This window comes from Aspergillus caelatus, assembly GCF_009193585.1.
Source record: "Aspergillus caelatus strain CBS 763.97 unplaced genomic scaffold BDV27scaffold_230, whole genome shotgun sequence".
Classification (NCBI taxonomy): Eukaryota; Fungi; Ascomycota; class Eurotiomycetes; order Eurotiales; family Aspergillaceae; genus Aspergillus; species Aspergillus caelatus.
The window spans coordinates 17160-44446 of record NW_022475493.1 but is presented as its reverse complement, the minus strand read 5'-3'; the positions used below and the strand labels follow the sequence as shown (position 1 = coordinate 44446).

The following is a 27287-nucleotide window of genomic DNA, read 5'->3' as shown; positions in this document are numbered from 1 at the left end:
TCGTTCAATCATTAGCTTGAGCTTTGAACGCATTGCTATGTAGTATCTGACATGCGCTGCAGCCTTGGAGCATGGGTTGTCAAAGTAAAAGTACCTACCATAGTTACCCAGATCGGAATTACGAAGAACCTAATCTTTAGATTCTCCCAGGATCCTTAGCTGGCCCAGAAGACCTCGGTGCTGTGCCTATTTGACTTACCGAGACAATCCTCATTCTAATAACCATCGGTTAGTCCTCGTCCAGCTTCTATATTCGACACTAGGACACAGCTCTTGGATCAGGGACGGTCTTCGAATGTTAGTAGTTCAAGAGTACTCCAAGTTTCTTGGTTGTACCTTTTCCGGAGATCGAGATAAACCCAGGCTTTCCCCCAAGATTTTACAAGTTTGTATGGCATATGAGTTGAGGTTCTCATAAGCGCGACAAAACTTCTCCTACACATGTGACATGCATGAGAGGGATATGCCTTTAGAATTCAGCGTATTTGTTGACGCAAAAAAAAAAAAAAAAAAAAAAGTTGCGAAGTACTCCGTACTTCAGACCTATATTAGTTAGCCTATTCACAGCGATGGAAAGTTCCCCCCGAAACAATCTTGCTTCTTAGGGTCGTCTTGGGTGACATTTCGCTCCTCGGCCACGCTACCGCACGACTAATTTAGTTCCTCCGACGCGGTTCATGCTGGGCATTTAGGCCATCTCGGGCCCTTATTGGTAGGAACAACCGGCCGTAGTTAATAGTGGATCCGTTCGTGTCGTCGACGAGAAATCGTCGGGGCCAGGCGGATCTATTTGGTACTGGAGTGTGGGTCCTCAACATTATCTGATTGTCGTTCTCTAGAAGCCGAAGGCAAGTAATGAGTGGGCTACTTGGATTTCGAAATCCCCACTAATGCTGTCGCTTTGTTGACACTGAAAGCCTTGGACAGATCTGCGGTGGCATCATAGTCGAGATTGAGATGGTTGAGTAAAGGTACCTATCAATGATCATTTGAAATACTATTCGCAAAGAGTACGATTAAAGAGGCATCCTGCATACAGCGCATAGCGTGTTGGAACAAAAGAGACATTATGGGTCATTAGTATTAGATATTATTTTACAGAAAGCTCTGGATTCTACCCCTAGCTCGACATATAATCATTGCTAGTGCTCCGCCACAGATACCTCGAATGTATTCTGCACCGTCACGGTCGGTGGGAGATATCGTGGAGTGAGGCTCTCCTCACTGCTGTCACGCTTCGTCGCACGGCTCCCTAAGATGGTAGTTGAGGTGGTAATATTCTTATATCCGTCGTTGGGAACATCTGCCCAGCAAGTGCCCGATTCGTGGTGGGACAGCTTTTGCCTCTCTTTACGAGCAAGACGTGACCGGGACAACGGGATGGATGATCCTGCGTTTCTTCCTTGACTTGGATTGGAACTGCCGCCGCGCAGCATTCGCACGAGGGGTCGAAGGGTTGATAGACAGCCCGCTGTGATTCCGAGACCGGCTTCGATATTCGCTAGGATAGAGAGGGTGGCGGTGGCATCTACAGCGCTGTTGGTGGAAAGTCACACAATCCTAGCTGCTTGCTGACAAGGGATGAACTCACAAAGAAAGTCCGGATCTTTGAACTTTTCGTTGTATGGCAAACGAATCACAACCGCAGCTCCTGCCCTAAGCCCATGCATGATCTCTCAGCACATGTCCTCTTTCGTTGTATCACGCATGTCATGGCTGATGAGACTCACAAGCAACCCAGTCCAAGAATGACTCCGAGAGAGAACTTCGCACGTCTATTCATCTGTAGCTTCCAGATCATGAAAAGAGGTAGAATACCCAGGGTGAGGTCGCACAAAGCGGCAATCACGCTATGCGTATAGACGATGTCCAAAAGAAAGTCTTTGCTGACACAGTGTGAGGACATCATTCCATAATCCCAGACATAATGGATGGGGCGGCATTCGAGGAGGGTCGCGAAGAAGAAGAGTAGACCAACCGCAATACTCAAGGCGATCGTTGAATAGATAATGATCAGGTGTACGCGGACGACAGTGATACGCAGAAGTGAAATCGCAATAGAAGTCCTGCCGGCGGTGCCCGTCAGAGCGTAGAATATCTGGCCAACCCACCAGAACTAAAAGTGGATGAGTACGTTATGAATTCAAAACAGATCATATGACAGCACGGGGAGCGTACGCGCAGCGAGTCTTTCAGGTCGTTCGGCTTATCTGCAAAATAATTCATCTTCTTTCCCAGCCCCGTGGAGGCGCCGGCAATGCCGCAGATAGCGAATGCAATGTTGAAGGCCATCGCAAGGACCATCATATAGTCATCCGCGCCAAAAGCTCGGATGAGATGTAGTCGGACGTAGCATCGAAGGCTGACTGTAAGAAAGGACAGCGCAAGAAAGATGGACGTCACGATGATAATCGCCTCACTCTTGTCATTCGCCATTTTTTGACGCGATGGGCGGCAATCTGTGTCGTGCTATGAGGCTAGAAGTGGTTCATGGCCTGCTACGCGACGTTTTAAGGAGAATCACAGAACAGGGTTCTCACTAATCAATTAGTGAGGTGCAGGGACTGATTTTCGTCTGTGCCCTGGTCAACTTTATTGGTATACTATGCCTATTGCGTTCGGTGGATCATTGGACGGCTCCAGAGTCGATGATCGTCACGCTCATCAGTCGGTAGATGAAGCCTTCATTATTATTATATATATATTTTTTGCTCAAAAACAACCAGCCTTGGTCTGATTCCGTAAAAGTGCTACCAACTGGTCATAGCAACCTACCAATTCTGCCCACCCGATGGCTTGGGTCGTCCGGCTTCTTGAACACAGAAGATTGCGATCTAGGCACGGTTCATAATTGACCCACCATACCCATCATCGCATTTGGCTGTTGAGGCTCGTCTCTACGCAATGGATTGCCGTCCCTGTGCCAGCCCCACAATACTCGTGTGTGAGTTACCCAGGGGCAAGTTCGGAGAGTCAAGTTTTTGGGTGGAGATGCGCTATTCTTGTCAGTACCGTCTCGTATCGTAGACAGTTCAAACCATTACCTCACAGGAATCACCACTTAGTGCCAATACTTTCCTAATGCAGCTCCTGGTGATCGGCACACGGCCGCAGGATCTCGGCATCACAGAAAATTACGCCTCAAACGGGGCCGGCAGTGTTGGTTTCCAATATTTGCTGGACTAGGGTTTGCTAGAACGCATGAGTTTATTTGGGTCATGCAGAGGACTAACCTGATTGGGCTTAGCCAGGCCCTGAGTGTCGATCCCCATGTCCCATACAAGTAACCAACGCGAGCGAGAAACCAAAAAAATTGAATGATTCAAAGTGGATCATTTCTTTTTCAAAAGTTCGTGGACGTTATCGGTAAAGCCTCGGCGGCTACGCAAATGTGGAAAGTCGCGTACCATCGCCCAAGTGGACATCTGACTTTTAGTGTAATACGATTTTCCTAGTTAACATTATACTAGAGACTAATTCCTTGAGGTGAACGGTTTATTACCGATTTGATTCATAACGTTTAGCGGAAGAGTGAGCGGCCACAGTGGAGCGCGGGATAAGAGAATTTCTTTGACGTGCATGATTGTCAAGATTGCCTTCTTCTAGTGTATAAAACTTTTAAGTCGGTTACGGAGTCGACCTTCCGTGTCTGTTCCGGGCAAATAGATGGGATTCATAGTTGACTGTGTGCAAGCCCAGCAATTCTGAACCAACGTTGCCTGAAGATGGGCAGCTATGTTGTCCCGTGGCCCGTGGAATGATTGAGTATTGCGTACGGAGTATGTCCGCGTAAAATAGCTAGAACGAACACAGACGTCTGGTTTTAGTTCTGAGGTGACGGTTTTACCAGTACGTCCGGCAGACGATTCAGACGTGATAGCGTATATAACTACAGATATCCGTTTAGTACCAACCAAACCTTATTGTGCAATGATGTGTTTGGCTGCTTGTGAGAAACGCATGTATATTATTAAGAAAATACACCTGTAATCACTAATAACTATGCCTTAGTATCGGTATCTCTCTTGTATGTTATCTCTTGGACGAGTAGTTTACTTCTAACAGACACCATTCTTTTGAAGACTGAAAGCCCAGCTTTCAACATGCGCTTGATTCATAGCTTTCTCACATCCATTATGCTCTATATCAACCCTTTATAGCCTCGGTGAATAAGGTATGCTGCAGAAACGGCCACGGCGTATGAACTACTGTATGTAGCTCATATTCCTTGACATGCCCACGGATGATCGACATGACCATGTCTCTTTCAGGTAGATTCATCTAGTAGAAGGTATGTCTAGTGGTACCTATGGCGCAGAAAATTCAGCTCCGGGCAAAGGCTTCGTTGCCGGTTATCGATCCTCTCCCTTTCACCGATTGGGTTCCCTTCCGATCACAGGGTGCGGTGCTCACCCACGCTTCGCTTTAATACACAATGATTTCGCTCGTGTATCATGACCAGACTCCAATTTCTCCCGCATTACTCTTAAAATGTGGAGTAGGAGGTGCTAGCGACCGGTGGGTCTTTGTGCAATAAGGCATGTGCTGAGAGTCGTGGTATACAATATACGGTTATAGTCAAGTCTTCAAGTGTCACTTCTTACAGACGCAACTCGAGTCCTCCTGAAGGCTATTTGATCGATCGATCTTACCTTTGTGCGGATGCTGGAGAGCTTTAACCAACATTGTTGAGTATTCTTGCGTCTCCTTTTGACATATTCCGTACTCTTGTTCGTACCCTCCTTATACCCCATTCACCTTCGCGACAGTCGTCCCTTTCTCTCATCCCCAGCTTCCGTTTCTATTCTGTTTCCGCTGTAAACAAAGTTTCTGATATGGAAGAGTACCAACTACACTGATATATTCGCCTGCAATTCGATGAATTCCTGACCTTGTGTTACCATCTAATATTAGCTGGCACGCATTATCAATCACATTTCACAACAATTTAACGTATTTATTAGTAGTGAGAGTTAGATTGCCTACCATTCTCGAGGGTTCGTATAAATCCATTCCAAATCCTAGCAGACGTGCCCCATCCGGTGCCACTAGTAGAGTATATAGCTTCTTATGTTCTTCTTTTTTCCTTTTCTTGGAACATTACATTCGCATGCAAATTAATCTACGAAAGCTCGCACCGACGCTCTGCGACTGTCGTACACGAATAAAGGAAGGTTACTGGTAACAGAATGATTCATTGTGTAACAGGAGAAAGAATTCGGACTTCGTCCACTATGTAGGATGACGACGAAAGAATTGATGGGCAAATCTCTTTTTCTTTACGACAACCCCTTCTAGGTTGTTGTCTCCGAGTGCTCTTTCATAGACCTGTGCAACTGTGACGTAGGCTTTTATACTTCGAGTAGCTATGCCGGCCACCCATAGATTTTGGTGCCAGCTGCTTTCATCCTTTCCACGATACAACAGTTTAGTAGAAGCCTCGTTTCCAAAGGGGACTGATAATCTATATTATATAAAAGTTACTAGTAGTAATGTAATGCTTGGTGACTGCGAAAGGGCTTGGGACGTTATATTCTACCTTTCTCCTTTCTATATGCTAGCTAGATAGCTGGGACTGCACTTAACCATATATACATTAAGAGTGATGGGTCTCTCCCTCATGTTTCATCTTCTTTTCTTCTATTTGAGGAATGATACATATACTCGTGACAACATAAGGGATGGATCAATCCCCACATAGCACTGTTGGCACGTAGGTTAACCTGGTCTGGAAGGTGGAGCTTTCGTCGGGCTTGAGAGAGACTGCCATGGAGGGTATTGAATTTGTTACAGTGCTACTAATAGCTAATATCTACTGGAATTCTACCCACCGGGCAATCTCCACAATCTTGGGTGATTGGGGCGAACAGACCCATGGTGCCGCAACAATCATATCAACGTCACAGTTCTCTTGGCAGCGAAGTAGAGATCGAGGCTTACCCCCATAGAAGCCCACGGCAGCCAATTCATCGAGGAAGTTCCCAATCCTCAAGCGCAATGACGCAAGAGGTAGGGCTCCGCCCACACGTAATTGGGCGCCACCCCGCAGATCCGTCTTGGCCTCAGGCCCCCCAAAGGCTTCGTGTTGCTTAGTTTATGACTAGTCCGGAAGATCGGAACGGCCAATGCCAGTCGGACACTTAATTTCGACTTGGGCTTTTCCATGGTCTGACTCGTGGTGTCTTTCGTGACCCACCATGTGTGTCCTCTCCACTTTTCTGTCTCTGACTGCCCTCCCCCACGGGGTTCCGCGTTGGGGAAATGGCATGTGTGGGGTTACTCGTCTGACCGGGGCATATCTCCGTCGAAAAAAAAGCATTAGATACGTCGAGACAGGGTGACAGTGCAACTATGCCATGACTCGTGATGGTATGATGACAACAGAGACTTTTCCCATACTACATACTGTACATACGCCCCGGTCTGGTCTCGTTTGATTGGGCGATGCTTGGGACAGCCCAACGCCATACGTCGCTGATTACTTTTTGACTCCTGACTGGAGAGTCATAGCGTTGAGGAGATGCCATCAGAGAACAATCATTCCTGCCGTTGGCTTGCAACACTATTTCCTAGTATAACCCGCATGGCTCTCTTGCATGGAGCCTGAGTTTCTTACTCTGAAACCGTTGAAAAATATGGTTCGTGGACTAAAACTCCCGTACACACACTCTCCATTACCTGGTAGCGGCATGGGCCGCGTCTGACTGCTGAGAGGATTTAGAGATGACCTGGTCCCATGTGATTGGCCATGATATGATTGGCCGTGTGAAGCCATTCGCTGAGGCTGTTACCCAGTATGTCCTATAAAGCCGGACTCGCAGCCCCGCACCTCACGGTGGACACCTTGTTCTTGTGAGGTATCATAGCTATTTCGGTCAAGCTATGCTAGCTACTAGGAAGCCACTAGTTGGCCGGAAAATTGGGATTACTGTCTTCCGATACCTGCAATCACCTGAAAGCCCCTTCTGCCCCTGATAGATCTGCTATTCAGACTTTACTTCTTCTATTCTTGTTCCTAAGTTTCATAGAACCCCCACAATGAAGGACGAACGCGGGCCGGATGCCGGCCACCACAAGATAGATGGCATGGATGAAGTGTCTCCGACAGCCGAACATTCGGAGAAGCCAAGGCGCTCGAGTATTTACGACATCGAGGGCCGACCCCCAAATAAGCTCAGCGCCGTCTTCAAGAACCCTCTAGAAGGCATTCCCCGCCAGCAGCTCATGGAGGATGTGGACAGATTTTGTGCCCAGTATGGTCTGGATGCCCATAAAGAGCTTTTCCGTAAAGGAGCTCTGATTTCGCAGAATCCTCAGGATGCCCACAATATCCCAGAGCTGACCGAGGATGAGAGGGAGGCTATTCGGCGCGAACACACGCATAAATGGTCGCAGCCTTGGCAGCTTTACTTCATGGCGTGTACGTACTAAGAATCAGTCGCTGAGCGCGGCATGTTCTTTTACTGTTTTTGATGGCCTGAACTGTGCTAATTGGGTTTTAGCCATGTGCTCGTTGGCCGCCGCGGTTCAAGGTATGGACGAAACCGTCAACAATGGCGCACAGGCCATTTACCTCAAGGTGAGATAGATACATTCGAGCACGAGAACTGCAGTTCTGACTTGATACGAAGGAACTCAATATTAAGAGCGAATATATCACTGGTCTCGTTGTTGGCGCCCCCTATCTGGCTTGTGCAGTTATCGGCTGTTGGCTCACGGAGCCTATGAATAGATACTTGGCACGGCGTGGTACTATCTGGGTGTCTTGCTTCATTGCTGCTGTGGCCTCAGTCTGGGAAGGTGTATGTAACTCCTGGGTCAACCTGTTTATCGCTCGCTTCGTTCTTGGTCTCGGCATCGGTTCCAAATCGTCTACGGTCCCCGTTTATGCCGCCGAGTGTTCGCCCGCTCCGATTCGAGGAGCGCTGGTCATGATGTGGCAGATGTGGACCGCCTTCGGTATCATGTTGGGAAATATCATGGGGGTTGCGTTCATGGGCTTGCCGGACAACCTATCGTGGCGTCTGATGTTGGGCTCGACGGTGGTTTTGCCATTAGTCGTCTGTGCGCAGGTTTACCTCTGTCCTGAATCCCCTCGTTGGTTGATTGAGCACAATAAAATCAACAAGGCCTACGAGGCTTTCCGCATCCTTCGCCCTACAGACCTTCAAGCAGCACGTGACTTGTACTATGCATATGTCGGTGTTGAGCTCGAAAGAGAGGTGAACAAGGGAAAGAACTTCTTCACTATGTTTCTGGAGCTCTTCACAATTCCCCGCAATGCACGAGCAACACTTGCCACCTGGATTGTCATGTTTTTGCAGCAGGTAAGTAGTCTCCTAATGAACGCTCGGGGTGAAATATGATTGGATAAGGGCCGATTGGCCAGGATGCTATCTCACCTCCGGCACTCCGGGGGAAACCCTAGAACTCATCGTTGACTTTTACGCATGGAACGAGGGGCTAATCGAGCATTTATCATCTTAGTTTTGTGGGGTAAACGTCATAGCCTACTATTCAACTACAATCTTTACGGAATCAGGATATTCGATCCAGGAGGCGCTGTTGGCGTCGATGGGAACAGGTATCCTGAACTGGGTTTTTGCGCTGCCGGCATTCTTCACGATCGACACATGGGGCCGACGGAATCTCTTGCTCTTTACCTTTCCTTTCCTTGCCATCTGTCTTTTCTGGGCCGGCTTTTCGTTTTGGATCGAAGAAGGGATTAAATATAGCAGGAAACGCGTGGCCATGGTGACAACAGGCATGTACCTGTTCGAAGTATTCTACTCACCTGGTGAAGGACCTGTGCCCTTCACATACTCCGCTGAAGCCTTCCCACTGCATGTGCGTGAAGTCGGCATGTCCTGGGCTACCGCCACCACATGGTGTTTCAACTTCATCCTTTCATTCACCTGGCCGTCACTCCTGCGCGCTTTCCAGCCGCAAGGGGCGTTTGGCTGGTACGCTGCGTGGTGTTTGGTTGGATGGGTGCTTGTCTTGCTATTCGTTCCGGAGACTAAATGTAAGTGATCCTTAGTGACGCCTGGGGCACTGATCAATTACTGATAAATGATAGCCCTCACCCTGGAGGAATTGGATCAGGTGTTCTCAGTCCCGACTAGGAAGCATGCGATGTACCAACTCAGGAATGCGGCCTGGCATTTCCGTGTCTGGGTTCTGCGGCAAAAGCTCGAGCCGTTGCCTAAGCTTTACGAAGGAGCGGAGCATCTTTCGGAGACGGGAGAGAAGTAAAGCCTCGATCGGTCGAGATACTTTAGACACGTGCATACTTGAATCTCGGCTTATGGTACCGCTTGCAGCCAGTGAGCTCGCAGCGCTGTAGGTGAAACTAATACGCGCGGTGGCAGTTCTTGCTTCGAGTCTCTAGGTTTGTTTCTTTTTCTTACGATGTAATACATGAAGTGGTTGTATCTCGTGGTGTTAGTTCGTTCCTTGAATCTAATATTATCAATAAGTCGTGTAATTCAATGAATGAACAAAATGAGAAGAAGGGGCCCAACGCTAATATCCCTTAGAGCGGACTCGTTGCCGACTAGCATAGGTTACCTTGTTGAGGCTTCACGATGGAGAAGACGACTGCCCATACTGGGTTGAGGGATATCTCAATCTAACAAGAAAACCACTAGGAAAAATTTCTTTCTTAGCTCAGGAAACGTCCGATTGGGAGAAGATGTCGCCACTTTTTCGAACGGTTTAGTGTCGGAGCTTAGCTAGTCTATCATTTGTGGGATGGACGGTAGGATCCGAGACAATCATTTACTCCCAGCCAAGTTAGCAGCAGCTGAAAAAATATGACCAAAACTTACTCCGTTCTCCGATGGTTTACGACGGGGAAAGGCAAGCACGCAATCTGCAAGTCTATGGAAGTTCAAGACAAGTCAATGACATGATCACTCCGGTGGATCCTGTCCAGATCAGACCCTGACGGTCGGAATATAGCGAATCGACAGGGATATGAGATAAGATTCTACTCGGAGACGGCATCCCGAAGGCCAGGTGGAGGGATTTATCATGCTCTCCTTCTACTTTATTTATTTATTACTACTTTTCCCCCCTAGTTCTGTTTCAACACTTCCGTGGAGAAGAAAAAAGTGAAAAGAAAGGGTTAGGGTTGAATGGCCGGATTGGGACAGGTTGCCACTAGACTAAATTAAGCGTGTCGGTCACGGGCCGCTTTCTCGCCGCCCAGCCAATCACCGGCCAAGATTCAAGGCTTCATCCAAGTCAGTATACAGAAAAAGTACTAATCGACGATCACGAATGCGCTTCCTCCGATAACGCCATTTGCCAAGCACATCCGGCGTATGAGAACTGAACCTACCACGTTGGCCCCGCTGCATTTGCTTGCGCCCAACTTGGCTACATTCAAGCATTGTGGTCTTTCTGTTTCCATGTAAAAGTGGGACGCAGTGTTATCCACGTTACATTTAGCACCGCTTCCGGATCCGGCTGGGGTTTCGATTGCTTAATGAAAACTCGATCACGTCATTTAGCCTGATAGATGAGGACAAAGTAATCAATTTTATCTATAACTGCAGTGGCTCGCCGGTGGACACGATGTATGTGTGTGTGCGATTCAACTCGTCCTCTCCGCGAAAACCGTGGCCAGAAAGCCCTCTACGTGTGCTGAAGGTCAATCGAATCCAGTGACAAGGATCGACGCCATTAAACATCAATGGTTCTGTCCGCGGTCTCTCGAAAGTTTTCGAGGGCAACAGAGGATCCCTTGGATACTCCCTCACCCGTGACGGACAATGATAGCGATCGGATATCCAATACGGACAAGAAGTTGGCGTCCGTGGACGAGCGATCGTCCAGCGATGAGGAATATGTGAAGAAACTTAGTGAGACAGATGCAATAGAGCAGGAGACCGAAGAGAATCCAGAGATCGCAGCGTTACCCCGTGAGGTCCGGCAGCTGGTCAGTCTCACCGATGATCCGACCTTACCCACGATTACCTTCCGATATTTTCTCTTGTCGATCATCTTTATCGTTCCTGGGGCTTTTCTGTCTCAGATGAGCCACTTCCGTACGACTCAGGCACCGTATTCGATCTTTTTTGTCCAGATCGCAACCCACTACGTCGGAAACTTCTTTGCACGGGTGTTTCCAGCCAGGGAGGTTCGTATGCCTTTTACGAAATGGTCATTCAACCTCAATCCAGCGCCTTGGAGTGCCAAAGAACATGTGCTGGTTACGTTGACCGCTGCCTCTGGTGCCACGTATAACCTGGGCTATACTCCCATTGCCCTTGCGGAGCTCTTCTACGGTGAAAGGCTCAATCCAGCAGTTGCAATTTTCTTCATGTTCGCCATTGTTTGGGTTGGGTACGCATTTGCAGCCATCGCGCGGCAGCTACTTCTCTACGATCCCACATATGTCTGGCCACAGGCCCTCATGCAGACCACCCTCTTCGAGACATTCCGGAAGCAAGATGTTTCGTCACCCCTTGCTAGGCGTCAGCTCAAGATCTTCTTCCTGTCTCTCGTGGGAATGACCTTATGGCAATTCCTCCCCGAGTATGTGTTTCCTTTCACGTCTTCTCTGGCGTTTCTTTGCTGGGTCGCTCCCCACAATCCTGTAGCCAATTTTATTGGTTCAGGTCTCGGGGGAATGGGCTTTCTCAATTTAACCTTCGATTGGTCGAATATTAACTGGAACGGCTCATCGATTCTACTCACACCGTGGTGGACACAGGTCATTCTGTTCCTGGCATATGTCGTGAGCTGTTGGGTCCTCCTTCCAGCCGCCAAGTGGGGAAATTTGGGCTCATACAAGCACGGCCTAATGTCGAACTCGCTATTCATGGCAAATGGCACCAAGTACCCGGTCTTAGACGTTTTGACCCCCGACTTTCGCTTGAATCAAACAGCTTACGAAGAACATGGTCTCATGTACATGGGACTACACAATGCTTGGGCCACATTCTTCGACTATGCCAAGGTGACCGCGGCCGTTACCTGGATTGCTACATTCGGGTTCTATCAGCTGAAGTCGAACCTGAAGAAGGCTATTGCGTCCCGTCGGAAGTCGGAAAAGGCCAAGGGCCAAAATATCAACTATCAATATCATGATCGTCTTAACGTGCTCCAGAGGCAATACAAGGAGGTGCCACTGTGGTGGTACGTGGCCCTCTTCCTGGCTGGGTTTATCATCCTTCTTGTGGCCACCGCATGCGGATACCTTTGGATCCCAGTCTGGACGCTGTTTGTCGGCCTGGCTACGGCCGGTGTTTTCGTCCTCCCCTTCGGTTGGTTGTACGCAATCTCCAACTATCAGCTCGCAGTAGGCACATTCAACGAGATGCTGTACGGGTACATGGTCCACACGAAAGCAGGCGCATCCCACCGTCACCCCTGTGGACCTTCCACCTACGGAGCGATCGCTGGCGATGCTTGGTATCGAGCCCAGTATATGCTTCAAGATCAGAAGATCGGACATTATATGCACATCCCACCGCGCACGGTCTTTTTCTCCCAAATATTTGGAACTGTTCTCGGTATTCCAGTGAATTACGGCGTAATTCGCTGGGTCTTGAACACCAAGGGCAACATCCTCAAGGGTGTTGAGAAGGACCCGCTGAACCAGTGGACTGGTCAATCAATCATCGGTTCTAATACTCTCGGAGTGCAATACGCTGTCATTGGACCTCAGAAAATGTTCGAAAATCCTGAACTGAGGGTTCTCCCTTACTCTTTCCTCGTGGGAGCTGTGATCCCCCCAATGCTGTACATTCTTCACCGTTGTTTCCCACGATTGCGGGTTGATCTGTGGAACGTTACTATCTTTTTCTCTGGTCTGTCGGTCTTCTACGGTAACATCAGCACAGGATATACTTCGGCCATCATCGGAGGATATGTGGTCATGTACTGGGCTTATCGGCGTCGGTTCGAGACCTGGAAACGGTACAGCTACATGGTTGCCGCCGCCTTCGATGCCGGCTTTAATCTGAACATGTTGTTGATCTTCCTGTTCTTTGGTTCCGGGAAGCAGATCAAGATGCCCAATTGGTGGGGCAATAATGCGGACTCTGTTGAGCGGTGCTTCGCATTGTGAATAAAGCCAAGCAGGATTACTCATACTAATGGTGTATATAGCATGCCTGTTGTACATAGTTCTCTTCTCTATAATAAACTACCCATCTACTCTCTTAGCCTATCTGTTCTGGAGCTCTCATAGTTCATCATAATCTGGTAGTACTTAGCATCTTGTCGGGTCCTTGAACCCGGTTGTTTTGGCATGTGGTCATATCGGCGTTGGGAGACAGATACTTACAATTTTATAGTAGACTTTCCAACCGAGTTCTACTCTATGGTACTCTTGCACACATGCATGTGAATTGTGAAGATTTATTCGGCTTCTAATAAACGCGGACTTGGTGGTGGCTTGAGTCTGACAAAAGTGGCATACGGGTCCATTCTTTCAGCGCCTTCAGTGTCACTATCTGTGGCATTGCATGCCACATAGCCCATTTAATAGAACTCTTATCCTATGACAGCGATATAACAACCACTTTACTCAAGCAGCTCGTTGGGTAGGTACAACGCCATCGAATCCTCCCAGATACTGTCGGTGATGATAGTCTTATTCGACCCGTCTGCATTCATGACGAAAATCTGACCGTACGGCTGGAAGGTGTTGTCATAGATGGCGGCTTCATCCCGGAAGCCATACATGCCACTTGCATAGAGAATACGGCCGTCCGTGGTCCAGGTTGCATGGGCATCATTGGCCCCGCTCGATGTGAGCACCTTCAGGTCCGACCCATCCGGACGTATAGTGCACACGTCGAAGTTGGTGTAGCTCGTCCGGCGTGTGAAGACGATCCGCTGCCCATCCGGCGAGTAGAAGGGAAGGTTGTCCCGGGTCGTAGTCAAAACGCGAACACTCCTATCGGTCAAATCCATGATGCGAAGCCCAAACTCAGCACCCCATACACGGTAGACTAAGTACCGCCCATCCAACGAGTAGCTGGGGAATCCCGCATTGATCGTACCGTTGGTGAGGATCTCAGAATACGACCCGTCTGCTTTGGCCCTCGCAATGTATCCCTTACCAGTCGCGCGGGACTGGAACCAAGCTCCGATGCCAAAGGCAATCCATTCCCCATCGGGTGACCAAGTGGGCTGGAATGCACCGGCCAGGCCCTGGCCGACTTCACTGGAGCTGATATTGCTTTGGGTCAATGGGTCGAAGACGAGCTTTTCGTCCATTCCGTCTGGTCTCATTGTGACGATGCTAGAGTTACCCAGTTGCTTCTGCGTGATAGCTAGTCGACCTTGTTGTGACAGATCCGGGAACACGTCGGTAAACCTGTATTCCCACTCGGGATCCCAGCTGTAGAGTTTCTTCTCCATCGGACGCGCCTCAAACTCCGACTTCTCATAGACAATGGACTTGCCATCCGGTGACCATGACGGTGACCGCATCGTTCCATTAATCACCGCGCGAGTGGAGCTCTCAGCGGTGTAGTGAATGCCTTCGTTCGATCCGCCCTTGACCAGGTAGCCAATATTCCCTGCTGTTACGTATTGTGGCGAGATTTTCACACCCGCTCCATTCGTATGCTGAATCCGATCCAGTCCAGTGGCAAAGTCAACAGATACAATCTGCGAAGTGGCACTGGCGACCGATTCGGGCCGGTGTGCGTCCCATGTGTTTTCCGTCGTGATCTCGTAGAAGATGATCCGCGAGCCGTCTGGTGACCACCTGGGAGACCCAAGACTCCATCCCGTCTTGGATGCGATTTTGCGAAAGTCCGTTCCGTCCGGCCGGATGACATACACCGACAACTCTTGCGTGTGCTCCCAGCCAGTCCCATTACCGTGTCCACGCCATTCCGTGTTGCGATCCGAGGAGAACGCAATCCATTCGCCATCGGGTGACCAGCTGGGACGGAAGTAGCCATTGGGTTTGTTAGGGTCACCCTTGACTCCCTCCAAGTTGGTGAGGTTCCGTTGTTCGCCCGTTTTCAGATCCATCACCCAAACATTTGTCGTGTATCCGTTCGCTGTCGAGACCCATGCCACCTTGCTCGCGTCGGGAGACAGCACACCTGCATCCTCGACGGAGGAGGTTGCCACCAGCTTCTCTAGCCCGGAGCCGTCCGCATGGCAACGGTAGAGGTCCGAGTTACCGTCGCCGTTGCGCTCCGAGGTAAAGGTAATCCATTGCCCATCGGGCGAGAAAGAGGCATGGTAGTCGAATCTGGAGTTGTTTCCCAGCAGTTTCCGCTCGTTGCTACCATCAATGTTGGCCACGTACAGCTCCGACGACGATGGTCCAATTCGGTTCATGAGCATAACTCCCTTTTTGCCGGGAGCCGGTAGTCCACGAGCGGAATGGGTCCGAGGCATTATGTCGAAATCTTGCTCCATCGCAAAGTGCATTGCTTTGTGGGCTGTTGCAAAGCTTGAGCCCACGGCGAGGGCCCATACCGTAGAGGTAAGCCAGCGCATGCTTGTGTCCTTGGATCTTCCTCTTGTGATCCTGACGATGGAATAATCTTTGAGCGAGGAGGATGGGGTATAGTATTTATGCAGATCGACGGCCTTGTGCGAAGCAGAAAACCTGCGCTTGTGGATTCAGTGACCAACCAGCTAGTGGGAAACTGCATAGTGCGTAATCAAGCGTTATGAAACAGTGGCACATCGGTTGAAGCTTGCTTTGCATGCCATGATAGGCAACATCTTGGTCGATCTGCGAAGCAGACTTCGTCTGTACAGACGGCGCCAAGACCGCGGAAAATGAATCGATATTAAGATGGGCACCCAAATTCACCAGCATGCGCAATTTAGCGGTCTCACCCACTGGCTAGTTCACTCGAACAGACAATGATCTGCATGGTCGTTTATAAATTTCTTCTCCTGGTGGTGATTATCGGATAAGATTATGTTCTCAATCTCCGAGTCTATGCCCTACAAGACCACCTCGGCCGAGCATTGATGCATGTCGGGATATTATCTCCGAGACAGGCCAGTGGACCTGGTGGAGTGCTTCAACACTCAAGAGACTGGGTGGCCCAATCTGATAAGATGAATGTCCTGTTGAGCTCTTGGCAACCAGAGACAATTGATTGATAATTAATTTCCGGCGGCGAAATCCCGACAGATGCCAGGGTTTGAGGCAATTAGAGCTGGAAAGCTGCTACCGAAGTGAATCACAGTGGGACCGGCTCATCGGATAAACGGTAGTATTGTCGGTTCAAACCGCCATATTGCCCTTTCATTAGTGGACATTTGATGGATAGGTGGTAATGGCTCGGAGAGGGAGGAGTACGACGTGAAGCCATGTGTGGTGTCCCCTTTGGTTGTCATAGTGGATTTGTAAAGAGCCCTGACTCAACGCAGGAAGGATAACTTCCTCTTTTCGTCTGGTTATGAACCCTATGATGCAAATTGTGCAAGAACGCCAAAGCCCATTCCGTGCATTGCCGCTAGGAGCTACATAAGTCATCACATGTGCATTAGTTGTGTTTCCCCTGTGGGACACATTGACATCCTGAACGCTCTCAAGCTAACATGCTATCAACCCTTCCTAGAAATCCACCCTAATTGTCGATTCTAAGGAAGAGTCAAGCCATATTCGCCTTCCCCTTCCTCCCCATCATGACTGCCCCCTCACTGATGCAGCTCGTATCCAAAACACTCATTTCCAACCGCTTCTCGTACGACTGCTTGCTCTTCTCCGCGGATGTCCGCAACATAAACCACCTCAAGTACGGCAGCGGTCGCAATACCTCATCCACGCAATCAATCAGCCAACCCCCAAGACCGTGACCCTGATATTCCGGGAGGATGTACAAGTCGGTTAGATACGCGAATGTTACATTGTCCGTGATAAGCCGGGCAAATCCGATCTGATCTACATGTTCTTTTGAGTGTGTTGGACTATCACTTGAGATGCCGTTGCTTTCACCGTTCTGGCCAGGGATAGTCGGCTTGGGCTTGTACAATCCGAAGCAAAAGGAACCCTCAATGATCTGTTTTAGGATTTTCTCAGGGTAACTTTTCGTCCAGTACATGGCATCAGTGTCGAACGCGGTGTTGATGGCTGACACTGAGAGGAGGGTTTTATCCGTTGATACAATGAACGCATCTTTGGTCCAGGTCTGAGGTTCGATGGGTAGTGACATGACTTGAGAATCACTGACGAGACGGTAATTGCTCGCGAGTTCAGTTGTAATGAGTATGTTCGATTGTTCGGAGCCCGCCGTTTTTGGTATAATCTAGGGCTCGGTTGTTCGGTGAGATTATCGTCTTGAACTGACAGAACCATGCAGAATATGAGGATGTGCTAAAGCTCGGTATCATATGTGAGGAAGACACCGTTCTTATATATCCTTGTGGGCTCAAGTACGAGATGAGTCACAGAGTCTTGGCAGTCCATTGCGAATCTTCGAACGTTGAAGACGTGTACAGAATAGTTAATATGAATGAGTAGAACTCATAGGAAGACATCCTTGTCACATTATTTCACGTTATATTATATGGTTGTATCACTGGATTGAGCTTCTGACATATCCTAGGGAGCTATACATAATGATCACTATGGAATGAAAACCCGTAGCTACTGTACACACCAGCGAAATGAACCCATAGAAGAATTTTGGCGACTGATAGAGCTGGAGAAGATAGACACACACCCCCATTTAATAGAGTAGCTCGATGCTACAGAGCCCTAGCATCGAGGGCAGAGAACATATCATCCCAATTGGTAACAACATCTGAGTCTCCGAGGTCGATGAAACTTTGCCACATCCTATCAAAATTCCCCATTCCTTCGAGATAACTGGGCCACATGTCGTTGCCATCTATCGTACTTGGCACTGTTGGATACAGGGTCGCCGGACTCAGATGTGAGCAACTTCCCGTTGGCACAGGTCGCGGAGTAACAGCTGGCGAGACCTGGATATGGTACTTGTGGAGGATATTAATAAGTGACTTCAGAAACTGACCAGCGACAGGAGATGTTTCCTCCGCCTGCTTCAGCACACCGCATGCCTCCATAACCTCTTGTCGCCGGCCTTCGTTGTCTTCATCTTTATTAATACATAAATCCATAACAAGGACAGCGGTGGCTGAGAAGAAGGTCCAGAGAAATGTAGCTAACCGTACGTGCACGGATGAAAGAAGGCCGGCATCCTGGCTTATCAATTTGTCCATGTTGATTATACTTCGAGCGGATTGCAGACAGACATTTCTAGAATAACTGTAGCGCTCGTCCATCGATATACGAGTAAGGAATGGCTGGTTCAGTTTGGCTCGACAGGAATAAAAGCTGCTGCCTATGATGTATCGTTGAAAAATTATTTGAGGATACTGGCGGTCAACATCGCGGCTCTGCTGACGACTTGCTTCATCATGTCGGAAGAATATGGGAAGATCCCGCAGGAAGTCATCGAATCTCCTGTCCAATGACATGATGGTGTCGTAGCTCACCGTCGGCCAGTCTGAGGGTGAAAGGGGCAGCGTATCTATTACGATGCGAGACATTTCTGCCAGCTTGATTCGCAGTATGTAGTAGGTCATTGGCGTTGGCTGCGATAATGGGAGGCTGTACTCCAGGTCGGGATGCTCTAGATCCACATCATCAATGTTACGTGGATGGTTCACGCACATATGCTTAGGATGTATTGAGTACGTTCCTTGCTGGGAGCCACCTGATAGTGACAAAAACCTGATTAACAACGTCAGAGTTGATCGTCTTTCTCCATGGTGTGAGGGATCCTGGCTGTGGACAACGACACGGGAAGTACAGGAGGGTGGGGGGATAGAAAATAATACAGAGAGAAAGTGATATGCCAATTGAAATAGTGCATCACACCGTGGATTTAATGTGTCCATGAAAGCATCGAAAGATGAGGAGCTCACCAGTCTGTCGCAACCAGATGCCACCATATCCGTCTATTAATCTCCATCTGTACGGGGCTTTCTTTACATCTAGAAATGTCTGCATCGATACGATGGAGCGACAAGTCTTTTGCCATGATCAGAGCGTTACTGCTCATTGCACGGAACCTTGGAGAAAATCCCTCGACATTAAAAATCATGAATGACAAAATGATTGTTGCCTGGACATCCTCTATCGAGCCATGAGTATTGCGACGAGAGTATTCCAGGATATCGAGAGCCGCTTTCGTCCAGAGAATAGCGCAACTTATAGCGTTTGCTTGATTGAGAAATAGTGAGTCGGCAGTCTTTGGCTCCAGCATATATGCGGTGGTAGCAAAGATACTTAATAGAAGGGCGACATGGCCAGGCACAACGCTCAACCCGAGCGACAGTCGTTTGTACGCGCCCTCCAGAATAAGGCGAGTAGAGGGTATGTGGACAACATGATGTACAAATGCTATGTATTCTGTGTAGCGCTCAAGCAGCCAGGTGGCTTCATCTTCGGGGAGCAGCCAGACACTCATCACTGTGCTTCCCGACCCTGCGTTACTGCCAGGCGAGTGTCCAGAGATTATGGTGGGCAACGCCCGCTCAAGAGATATGATGCTAAAAGAGGTTCTGTTGGACAAACCTGATATCTAACCGTACACCAGTTACTAGAGAAATGCTGCCGCGGGCTATCGATCACTCACGATTGAGGCCTCACGACTGCCAACGCCTTCCAGCCACCTGGTATCACTCTCACCATCGGAAATATACGACGGAGGAGCCACAACCGTGACACTTGCTGAAGGAATGTTCTGTCTGTCATCAGCCCCATGAGATCGGAGAACAATGTCTTCTAGTCTCTGCAGGCGGGCCAAGACATCATTATGGGTGCTATTTGGGAGAGCTGGTTGGACCGATGGAGGCACAGCATGTACTCTCTCGCATGTAACTCCACGCGTCGAGCAATTTGAGCACGGCTGTTCCCGATCGCACTTTAGCTTCATGGTGCGACAAAGTTGGCAGGAGACAGGAACCTGCCGCCGTCGCCGACGTTGCATGTTGGCGGCATGAACTGGGGGCTTCTCTTTCAAGATTTGATTAGCATCTTAGGGAATCAAGAGGTCAGCTGTTGAATGGGGTGAGCCCATGTGATCTTATCTAAGATCTGTGGCCCCCAAAACGGTTTAGCCCCGTCCCAAGCCCATCATTCAATTCAAATTTATTGATGCGCTTCGAGAACAGGAGACAAATGCCAGCTGTAGACTTGGAATAAGCCGGGTGGGGATGACCGTTATTTCGAAAAACCAATGTGGCAGGTGTAGCAATTTGAAGGCGTCCGCTCCGAAACCCCAGCCGGTTTCGTGGTATGACTATCCACAGATAGCCATAACCCCAGCAGCCCATCTAAGCAACGGAAACAGGCTGTGAACGCCTTTCCTGATGCTCCATCTGCGAACCAGTCGATCAATCTCTTTGTAGACCTTAGTAATGGGCTCATCATCGTACATGGCCCTTTGCTAGAGCATACAGTATATATTACTCATGACGAAGAATGTGAGGGGAATGGATGCTAGGGTGAAGACAGCAACAGCGCAGTACCAGGTAACGCTGTTGGAGGGTACGCGGCTGGCTGAGGGGACTTCAAATTTCGAGACAGCCGTATATAGGAGTGTATCTTCGATCATTTGTAAAAATCTCAGTATATTGTAATCGGGCTTATTCCCGTGACATCATAATATATCTTCGGGAAGTATTGTCCTCTACATATAACTCGATGAAACTCAATCTAGAGCAATTCTTTTGGAGGTCCTACTAATAAGTAAGTATTCTTGGTTCAGCACGCCATATGCAATATCGTTTGCGTACTTCAACCAGGAAATATATACCATGTAAATGCAACGTCCATGTCCGGACACCTCGGGGTGGTCTAATGGGATGATTTTCTAGCACGCGTCTTTCTACTCTTGGACAGAGTTCACACCAAGAATTTCTACCGAGACCCTGCTTTCGAAACGTACTTGATCGCAAAAATCAACAAGGAACCAAAACAGAAGCAAATCGTGCAGTTTTCCTGTCTGTACAATTTACCCGCCGGCATCTATGTCGGTCACACCACATGGACACGATTCATAGCCCTCGAGCTCAAGCTGGGGCTGTGAACACCAGAAATTCGCACTAGAGCCCCATCAAGACGTCTTTGGGGGTCTGGACATTTTTATTTTTATTTTTTGGTAATCTATTGGGATGATCTTCTCCTTCAGCACGTACTTTCTGGCTATAGAGCGATGCGCATATCAAACAGTATGTTTGAATGTCAAGTGATTTATAACTCCACACGGTAACTAAGTCCCAGCATGCATTACCTAAGGACAGCCTTTCACTACTATCGTTGAAGAAGAGATACTATGTAGTTATGTTGATCAAGGGTTTGAGGACAAGTGGCGGAAGGATTTCCTAATCAGGAGAATTCCGACATTGCGTCACAGCCATTGGAATGCAGGTTTTTGTCAACAATCATTTATGGACTTCTCAAGGAGTTCGACCTTTCTTCTCTCTTTAGGTACATTTTCACTCGAGATAAACCATCCTCAAACCCTTTCTGCACAATGTTCAGTTGGTAGGTCATTTTCCCCCTCAATTTGTTAAATGATACTGATGCGATGCGCGCAGGTATCAACGAAGTTTAATCCAGCGCCCTGTCCTGACCCAAAGTTTAACCACGGCGGTATGTAACGCTTCTCCAGTCTCTGAGCTTAAGTTTTGGTGACTAACTGAGCGCGCAAAGTGCCTCTTCGCCGTGGGAGACGGTCTAGCGCAGCAAGGGGTCGAGAAGAAAGGCCTTGCTCGTCATGATGTAACCCGTACTGCCCGCATGGCACTCTATGGTGGAGGTGAGCCTGGCTTCCCGGAGTTCTAAGTTCTATTACTGAGTTCGTTGCAGCTGTGTTCGGCCCGGTTGCCACGAAATGGTTTCAATTCCTGCAGAGCCGTATCAATCTCGGCACCCCGGGGAAAACCCTCGTGGCTCGCGTCGCCACGGACCAGTTAGTCTGTGCTCCGACCATGATTGGCGTATTCCTCTCCAGCATGTCCCTCATGGAAGGAGGTGATCCGAGGGAGAAGCTGAACAAGACGTATTGGGAAGCACTCCGGACGAACTGGACGATCTGGCCCGCCCTGCAGACCGTGAATCTGTATTTCGTACCGTTGCAGTACCGAGTCCTGACGGTCAATGTATTCAATATTGGTACGTAACGTCTAATCATTTCTTGGGACGAGTGTATACTAATTCCGTCAGGGTGGAATTGCTTCTTGAGCTTCTTGAACAACGCCGATAATGGCCAGCTACAAGAGCTACCTGTTGTGTGATTGCTTCTGGGCTACTTGACGATCAAAAGCCTATAGACCGGTCAACAAGGCACGATGCGCACAGTATTGGGGCAAAAAAGGGTCGATCATTGTTCTCCACTTTTATTTTTCACCTCGACGTTATAGAATGACGGCATGTTTCCCTTTCGGGATTAAAGCCGCCTACCGTCGGGGTTCCCAATCCGGTATTTCCGGCACCCAATTATAGAAAAGAGCGTCGCCTCAGAAGTTGTAACATATTCGGTATATTAGTATCAGCGATCAAGAGAATAAATTTCTAAAGCAATATTTGTTTGTACGAATATATATATATATATACTCCATGATTCCCCTTTTCAGTGTAACGCTGCACACCTATCCTCAATCTCGACTCACTATTAGTCGGGATCGTGATGTGTATTGCTACTCCCATTCCTTCCAGCCTGGTAGCTTTGAGCGTTATTATCTATGTCGGATGTAAAGGTGGAAAGTGCTGCCTTTTATACACAAGGTTGTCTAAAATTATATATACATCTCCGATCCCATGACATTCACCCGGACCACTCGTCCCTTGTAAAACTTTCGGGTATGGACGAAGTAGTATACCAGAGAGACTAAAATAAAACCAATGAAGATGACAACGTCCCAAGTTCATGGTAGTGGCGTCCATCTCTCGGGTCCAGGGGAAGAAACTAAAGGTTCAGACGACCAACAGAACTAAAAGAGAAACGGTGTCGACGTAAGGGCTAAGTTCTCCCATATTCCACCGAGCAGGGGGAATGAGCTGCTTGCGCCAGCGAGGGAAGCATGGGCAATAAGTCTTTATTTATATGTTCTTTTTCACACATTATTACTCCTAATTTACATAGAGTTGATACGTATGGTCATAGGGGGTTCTCTGTCCGGATAACCCACTGGACGGGGGTATTTGACTAGGGCTTAACCTTGATTCTAAACCTATGTAGACAGATATATACTTAGCTCTTCTTATATCACTGAGGTTTACGTTATGAATGATAAAAGGAACTAGAACAGTCACCACCTGTCTTACTTCGAAGGCGAGGACCATTGTGAGTGAACGAAAAGTAATCTGCGAAATTTGAATCGGGGCACATAACACAATATGGAATTTCAGCTCTACAGCGGTGTGTCCAAAATATTTATTCCAAAGGCGCGAATCCCATAAGGTCACAAATAACTGAGCTCCCAAGTAGTGTCAAGGTCATTGGCTAGTTTCGCGAAATCATCCAAGTCCACAACGGTGCCTACTTTGTCGCCCCTTCTGTCGAATCGCGTAGCCAGATTGATTTCATGATCATGTTGGTCAAAAAGCTGAATGGAGACTTCCTCTCCATTCTCAATATCCCGAGAAGGCGAATTGTTTAGATTGCTAGGCAAGAGGAATCGGAAGGATGTCGCGCCCTTCTCCTTAGCAGCCCAAACTAAAGCGGTGGACATATATCCTGGCATAATCCGATTGGAGAAGAGCCATAGCTTGTTTTCTTTTCCATCCTTACTGTAGATCTTGTAAGGGTGGTTGTATTTCAGCTGCGAGTTGCTGCGGTCAGCTAAACCTATCCTTCTGGAGCCAACATAGAAGTGAAAGAGTGCTAAGACTTGCCTTAGTCTCTCTGGAATCTTTAGAGGATTCAACATCAACATAAAACTTTTGATTTACGGAATCTTTCTTGTACTCAAATTGTAATTGAGCAGCATCGGTGATAGAGACAGATAAGTTTGAGATGAACTGCAATCTTTTCTTAGTAGTGGGCTTTCCAGCGGTTAGTTCGGAGATATGTTTAGCTGGGAAATATCAGTAAATTGCGGCACCGGCAGTGTGAACTATGGAGATCATACCAACTTCGTCTTTCGTGGCTTGCTGCCCTATGGTCACATACTTATCGACCATCTTGCTCCGCAACTGGAAGCCGATTATGCCAGGTTTCTGTTCAGTCTCCCCAGGTGCTGCCTTCTTAGAATTCTTATCAAGAATGCCTGCAAATATCTGCTTAGTATCTTGGTATCCTGGGATGGACGAAATCACGTCTTCAATGGCGAGTACACTAGATTGCTACAGGATAACAAACTTGTCTCAGCGTCCGGCTCGAAGGGGTGACGTTTGGAACTTACCTTGACAACACGCCAGTTGTAGAATGAACCAACTGTATATGCCCATGCAGGAGGACTAGATATTGACAAATAATCAGTGCATGCTGAGTAAACAACAAAGATGGGAGGCGCACTCATTGCAGAGTAGGGTGTCGCCACCCTTCGCTTCCCAACACATGGATTTGTTCGAGGAGCTGGTTTGTGTTGCAGAGCTCGAGTCCTCGGAATTGGACTTATTCATATTGGCGGAAGCCTGCACATATGGCGATTTGAATGACAGTGCAGCTGCAGCTCTCTGAGACTTAGCATGCTCCGCTCTCTCAGCTAAGGAACGGGCAGTAGACTCTTCTGCGGCATGTAGTCTTCCACCAAGTTGGACTCTCATGGCAAACAAGCGACCTATATCCCGTTAGACATTCTATATACGAGCGGAGAGGTGTATGGCGAGGTCAATGGTGTCCAATACCATATTTGTCTTTAAAACTCTCAATATCGGCAGCAGTGCTCACGGCCTTCAAGTCAGCCTTACACTGGTTAGAAAGGTCAAGGCTCTGGTGGTCAAAATCGATGATAACCCGAGGAAACTGTTGTAGTAGGGGTTAATATCTAGTTACAATGATGGTCGAATCTGATACTTACGTTGTATGTAATGTTCATCACTCTGGTCTCCTCGCTGGAACTGGAAGAGTCCGAGGAAGAGTTTTTCTCTCCATAGCTTGCTGACGCACTTGCACTGAAGCCAAAAGCACCACCTTCACTGTAAATATACTTTAGTATTTGGTGTCCTTATCACAAGAGAGAATGACCTACATCGCTAAAGATGCGTCAAATTGAGACATAGAACTCGCTGCAACCGCGCGAGACACCGATTTGTTTTCCTCGAATTGTTCAATGTATGAGTCATCTTCAATACGGAAGAAAGGAATTCGCAGCATTTGCTGTATGATTTTTAGAAGTTAACTGTTATATGGAAGCTTTAGTGAATGCACGTACCTGCGCGTTAACTGAAGTTTTTGCTCCACTGGCGGATATCTGATAGTCTTGGAACGCTCGCGGCTTCAGAACAAAAGCTACATTCCTCCCATTAGTTATTGATATTTCTCAAAGGCCCTAGCTCAGAGTAAGATCTTACCGCTATGTATGGAACGCTCCACGATTTTCCCCCCTTTCTTTCCGAGGTCCACAACCCGGTAAGGGTTAAGAAGGGAGTTGTTACGTACAACCACACTCCACTGCTTCTCAGACATGTCCGCAGGGTGTCTAGAAAATCATCAATCCTATTGTATAATGTCCTTTTGCATTTCCACTTACACGATGCTGAATGTTGTGGTAGGATTGATGAAGATATTGTGACTAAAGCTGGTGGGTGCTTGAATAGGCTCTGGTTGTGAGGCCGTTGGCAGCTCTGTGAGCCTCTTCTATGCAAGAGAATCAACGTATGTCTTTCACGATAGGGGTAAAGCCCACATACGTCGGCAGTGACCTTTTCTCCTCTGTCAAGGATTGCCTTGCTGATAACGTCCTGGTTGATGATCTTCTCGGAAAGAAGATAGACCCGATAGGTGTCCGCATTATCTTGCGATGTTTCCTTACAAGCCATCAACACATAGCGCCACGTCTGGTCATTGGGATGGCGCTACTTACAGCAACCTCACTGGACTAATCCAGGGGTTAGTAGCGACTCAAATTAGACAGCATCTGAGACAGTGCTCACCTTCTCGTTTAAAATCTGGAGGTATGCCTTGAAGTTCGTGATATCCTGCACAACTGCCCCACGTTGGTTGCAAAAAGAGCTCCAAACCCTAGAGAAAGTACTCATAAATCTAGTTACAGAGCCCTGGGTAACTTACTTACAGTCTAGGCTCTACGATATTCTCTCCAATCAGCAGCTTGCGGATATCCGTAAGCTGCATCTCCTCCTCCTTTACGTTCTTGAACGGTAGGCAGCATTTCTCCTTGATCAGCTTGCTCTCCCGACTGTACGAGTAAACATGCAGGATTTGCTGCGGCTCCTTTTTGTCGTCTAGCTGAGGTTAGCTGAAGAATTCACGGTTAAGGTATGTCATTTCTGAAAGACGAACCGGTGATGATATCCAAAACCTCCTTTGGTATTTCTCCAACGGCGGTTACTGCCTCCTGAGCAGCACCCGCAGCGACTCCAGTCTTATCTTGAATGACTCCATGGATGCCTTTAAAGAGACCGGCCATTTTGGCAACTACAGTTGGCTGTATTGGTAACTGAAATAAAAGCAAGAAGGGTTTGAAGCAAGAGAATTGTACGCTAGGTTGAGCAGGTGTATTTTAGATTGAAGACTGGGCTTGAGGAAGGAATTCCACCGTCACTTATAGGAGAGTTTCAGTACTTTGGCGAAAAGCCTTCCCTAGTCATACTTGAGCACCTTATGAGGGATAGACATGTTAATGTTGCACTGGAGCTGCATTTGTCCAGTTCAATCGAAGTGAGGTTGCCGCTCTCTAGTTGTTCATTAACCCCGCTTGGGGGATGCAGCCCCTGGTTCCAATATGCATTCCATCTTGGTGGTGGCAAACACAATGCTAAAAACAAATAAACTTGGAATTTGCCATTCATAGTTGCTTCAGGCGTAGGGATTGCTGCATGCGCTTGCCAGGGTGTAGCGTCTCATTTCCTCCAGCTTTCCGTGAAATTGACTCAACCTCACATCATGTGCTCACTATGCATCTCCTCGATTATACGACAATCTCAATGGGTATCTGTTTTAATATATCAGATGTCCCATGAGACCACCTGCGGAACGGATCGAGATAAGCATGATATCTTGGTCAAAACCGTCTGGTGAGACTCAAGATCCACAATTGTGTGGGCAACAGGTCCAGTGTTCTGGCTCTAGACCTCCGATATGCCCGAGACCCTTGCTTTAATAATATTCAGTGCTATAATTGGG

At 48.2% G+C, this 27287-nt stretch overlaps 8 protein-coding genes across 8 annotated transcripts; 3 read left to right on the top strand and 5 right to left on the bottom strand.

The window, feature by feature from the left end:
• Positions 1–1142: 1142 nt before the first annotated feature.
• Positions 1143–2436, bottom strand: BDV27DRAFT_149017 (uncharacterized protein; the record flags this gene model as incomplete). The annotated part of the gene is made up of 4 exons (XM_032070991.1): positions 1143–1528; positions 1592–1656; positions 1731–2116; positions 2179–2436. 4 exons carry the CDS (start codon positions 2434–2436, stop codon positions 1143–1145), a joined length of 1095 nt encoding a protein of 364 aa, XP_031923160.1.
• A 4602-nt stretch (positions 2437–7038) lies between these two features.
• BDV27DRAFT_162019 (sugar porter family MFS transporter) lies at positions 7039–9255 on the top strand (the record flags this gene model as incomplete). The annotated part of the gene is made up of 5 exons (XM_032073317.1): positions 7039–7420; positions 7503–7579; positions 7632–8327; positions 8488–9025; positions 9080–9255. The coding sequence occupies 5 exons, from the start codon at positions 7039–7041 to the stop codon at positions 9253–9255; spliced, it is 1869 nt and encodes a 622-aa protein (XP_031923159.1).
• A 1444-nt stretch (positions 9256–10699) lies between these two features.
• Positions 10700–13081, top strand: BDV27DRAFT_168155 (OPT family oligopeptide transporter; the record flags this gene model as incomplete). Its single annotated transcript, XM_032074698.1, has 1 exon — positions 10700–13081. The coding sequence occupies one exon, from the start codon at positions 10700–10702 to the stop codon at positions 13079–13081; it is 2382 nt and encodes a 793-aa protein (XP_031923158.1).
• Positions 13082–13521: 440 nt separating this feature from the next.
• On the bottom strand, positions 13522–15483 carry BDV27DRAFT_168153 (TolB family protein; the record flags this gene model as incomplete). Its single annotated transcript, XM_032074697.1, has 1 exon — positions 13522–15483. The coding sequence occupies one exon, from the start codon at positions 15481–15483 to the stop codon at positions 13540–13542; it is 1944 nt and encodes a 647-aa protein (XP_031923157.1). The 3' UTR covers positions 13522–13539.
• Positions 15484–16332: 849 nt separating this feature from the next.
• Positions 16333–17315, bottom strand: BDV27DRAFT_135131 (uncharacterized protein). Its single transcript, XM_032068460.1, has one exon. It carries the CDS (start codon positions 17157–17159, stop codon positions 16599–16601), a length of 561 nt encoding a protein of 186 aa, XP_031923156.1. The 5' UTR covers positions 17160–17315; the 3' UTR covers positions 16333–16598.
• Positions 17316–17509: 194 nt separating this feature from the next.
• BDV27DRAFT_135130 (Zn(II)2Cys6 transcription factor) lies at positions 17510–19992 on the bottom strand. The gene is made up of 3 exons (XM_032068459.1): positions 19611–19992; positions 18898–19556; positions 17510–18703 (listed from the first exon to the last, which is right to left on the bottom strand). Exons 1-3 carry the CDS (start codon positions 19962–19964, stop codon positions 17695–17697), a joined length of 2022 nt encoding a protein of 673 aa, XP_031923155.1. The 5' UTR covers positions 19965–19992; the 3' UTR covers positions 17510–17694.
• Positions 19993–21512: 1520 nt separating this feature from the next.
• On the top strand, positions 21513–22275 carry BDV27DRAFT_162014 (Mpv17/PMP22 family protein; the record flags this gene model as incomplete). The annotated part of the gene is made up of 5 exons (XM_032073316.1): positions 21513–21523; positions 21577–21631; positions 21692–21797; positions 21848–22153; positions 22205–22275. The coding sequence occupies 5 exons, from the start codon at positions 21513–21515 to the stop codon at positions 22273–22275; spliced, it is 549 nt and encodes a 182-aa protein (XP_031923154.1).
• Positions 22276–23327: 1052 nt separating this feature from the next.
• On the bottom strand, positions 23328–27152 carry BDV27DRAFT_135128 (uncharacterized protein). The gene is made up of 16 exons (XM_032068458.1): positions 26445–27152; positions 26218–26386; positions 26078–26165; positions 26008–26022; positions 25835–25951; positions 25675–25781; positions 25496–25623; positions 25357–25433; positions 25174–25301; positions 25003–25120; positions 24830–24947; positions 24498–24762; positions 24385–24439; positions 24112–24325; positions 23876–24057; positions 23328–23802 (listed from the first exon to the last, which is right to left on the bottom strand). Exons 1-16 carry the CDS (start codon positions 26569–26571, stop codon positions 23443–23445), a joined length of 2268 nt encoding a protein of 755 aa, XP_031923153.1. The 5' UTR covers positions 26572–27152; the 3' UTR covers positions 23328–23442.
• Positions 27153–27287: the final 135 nt, after the last annotated feature.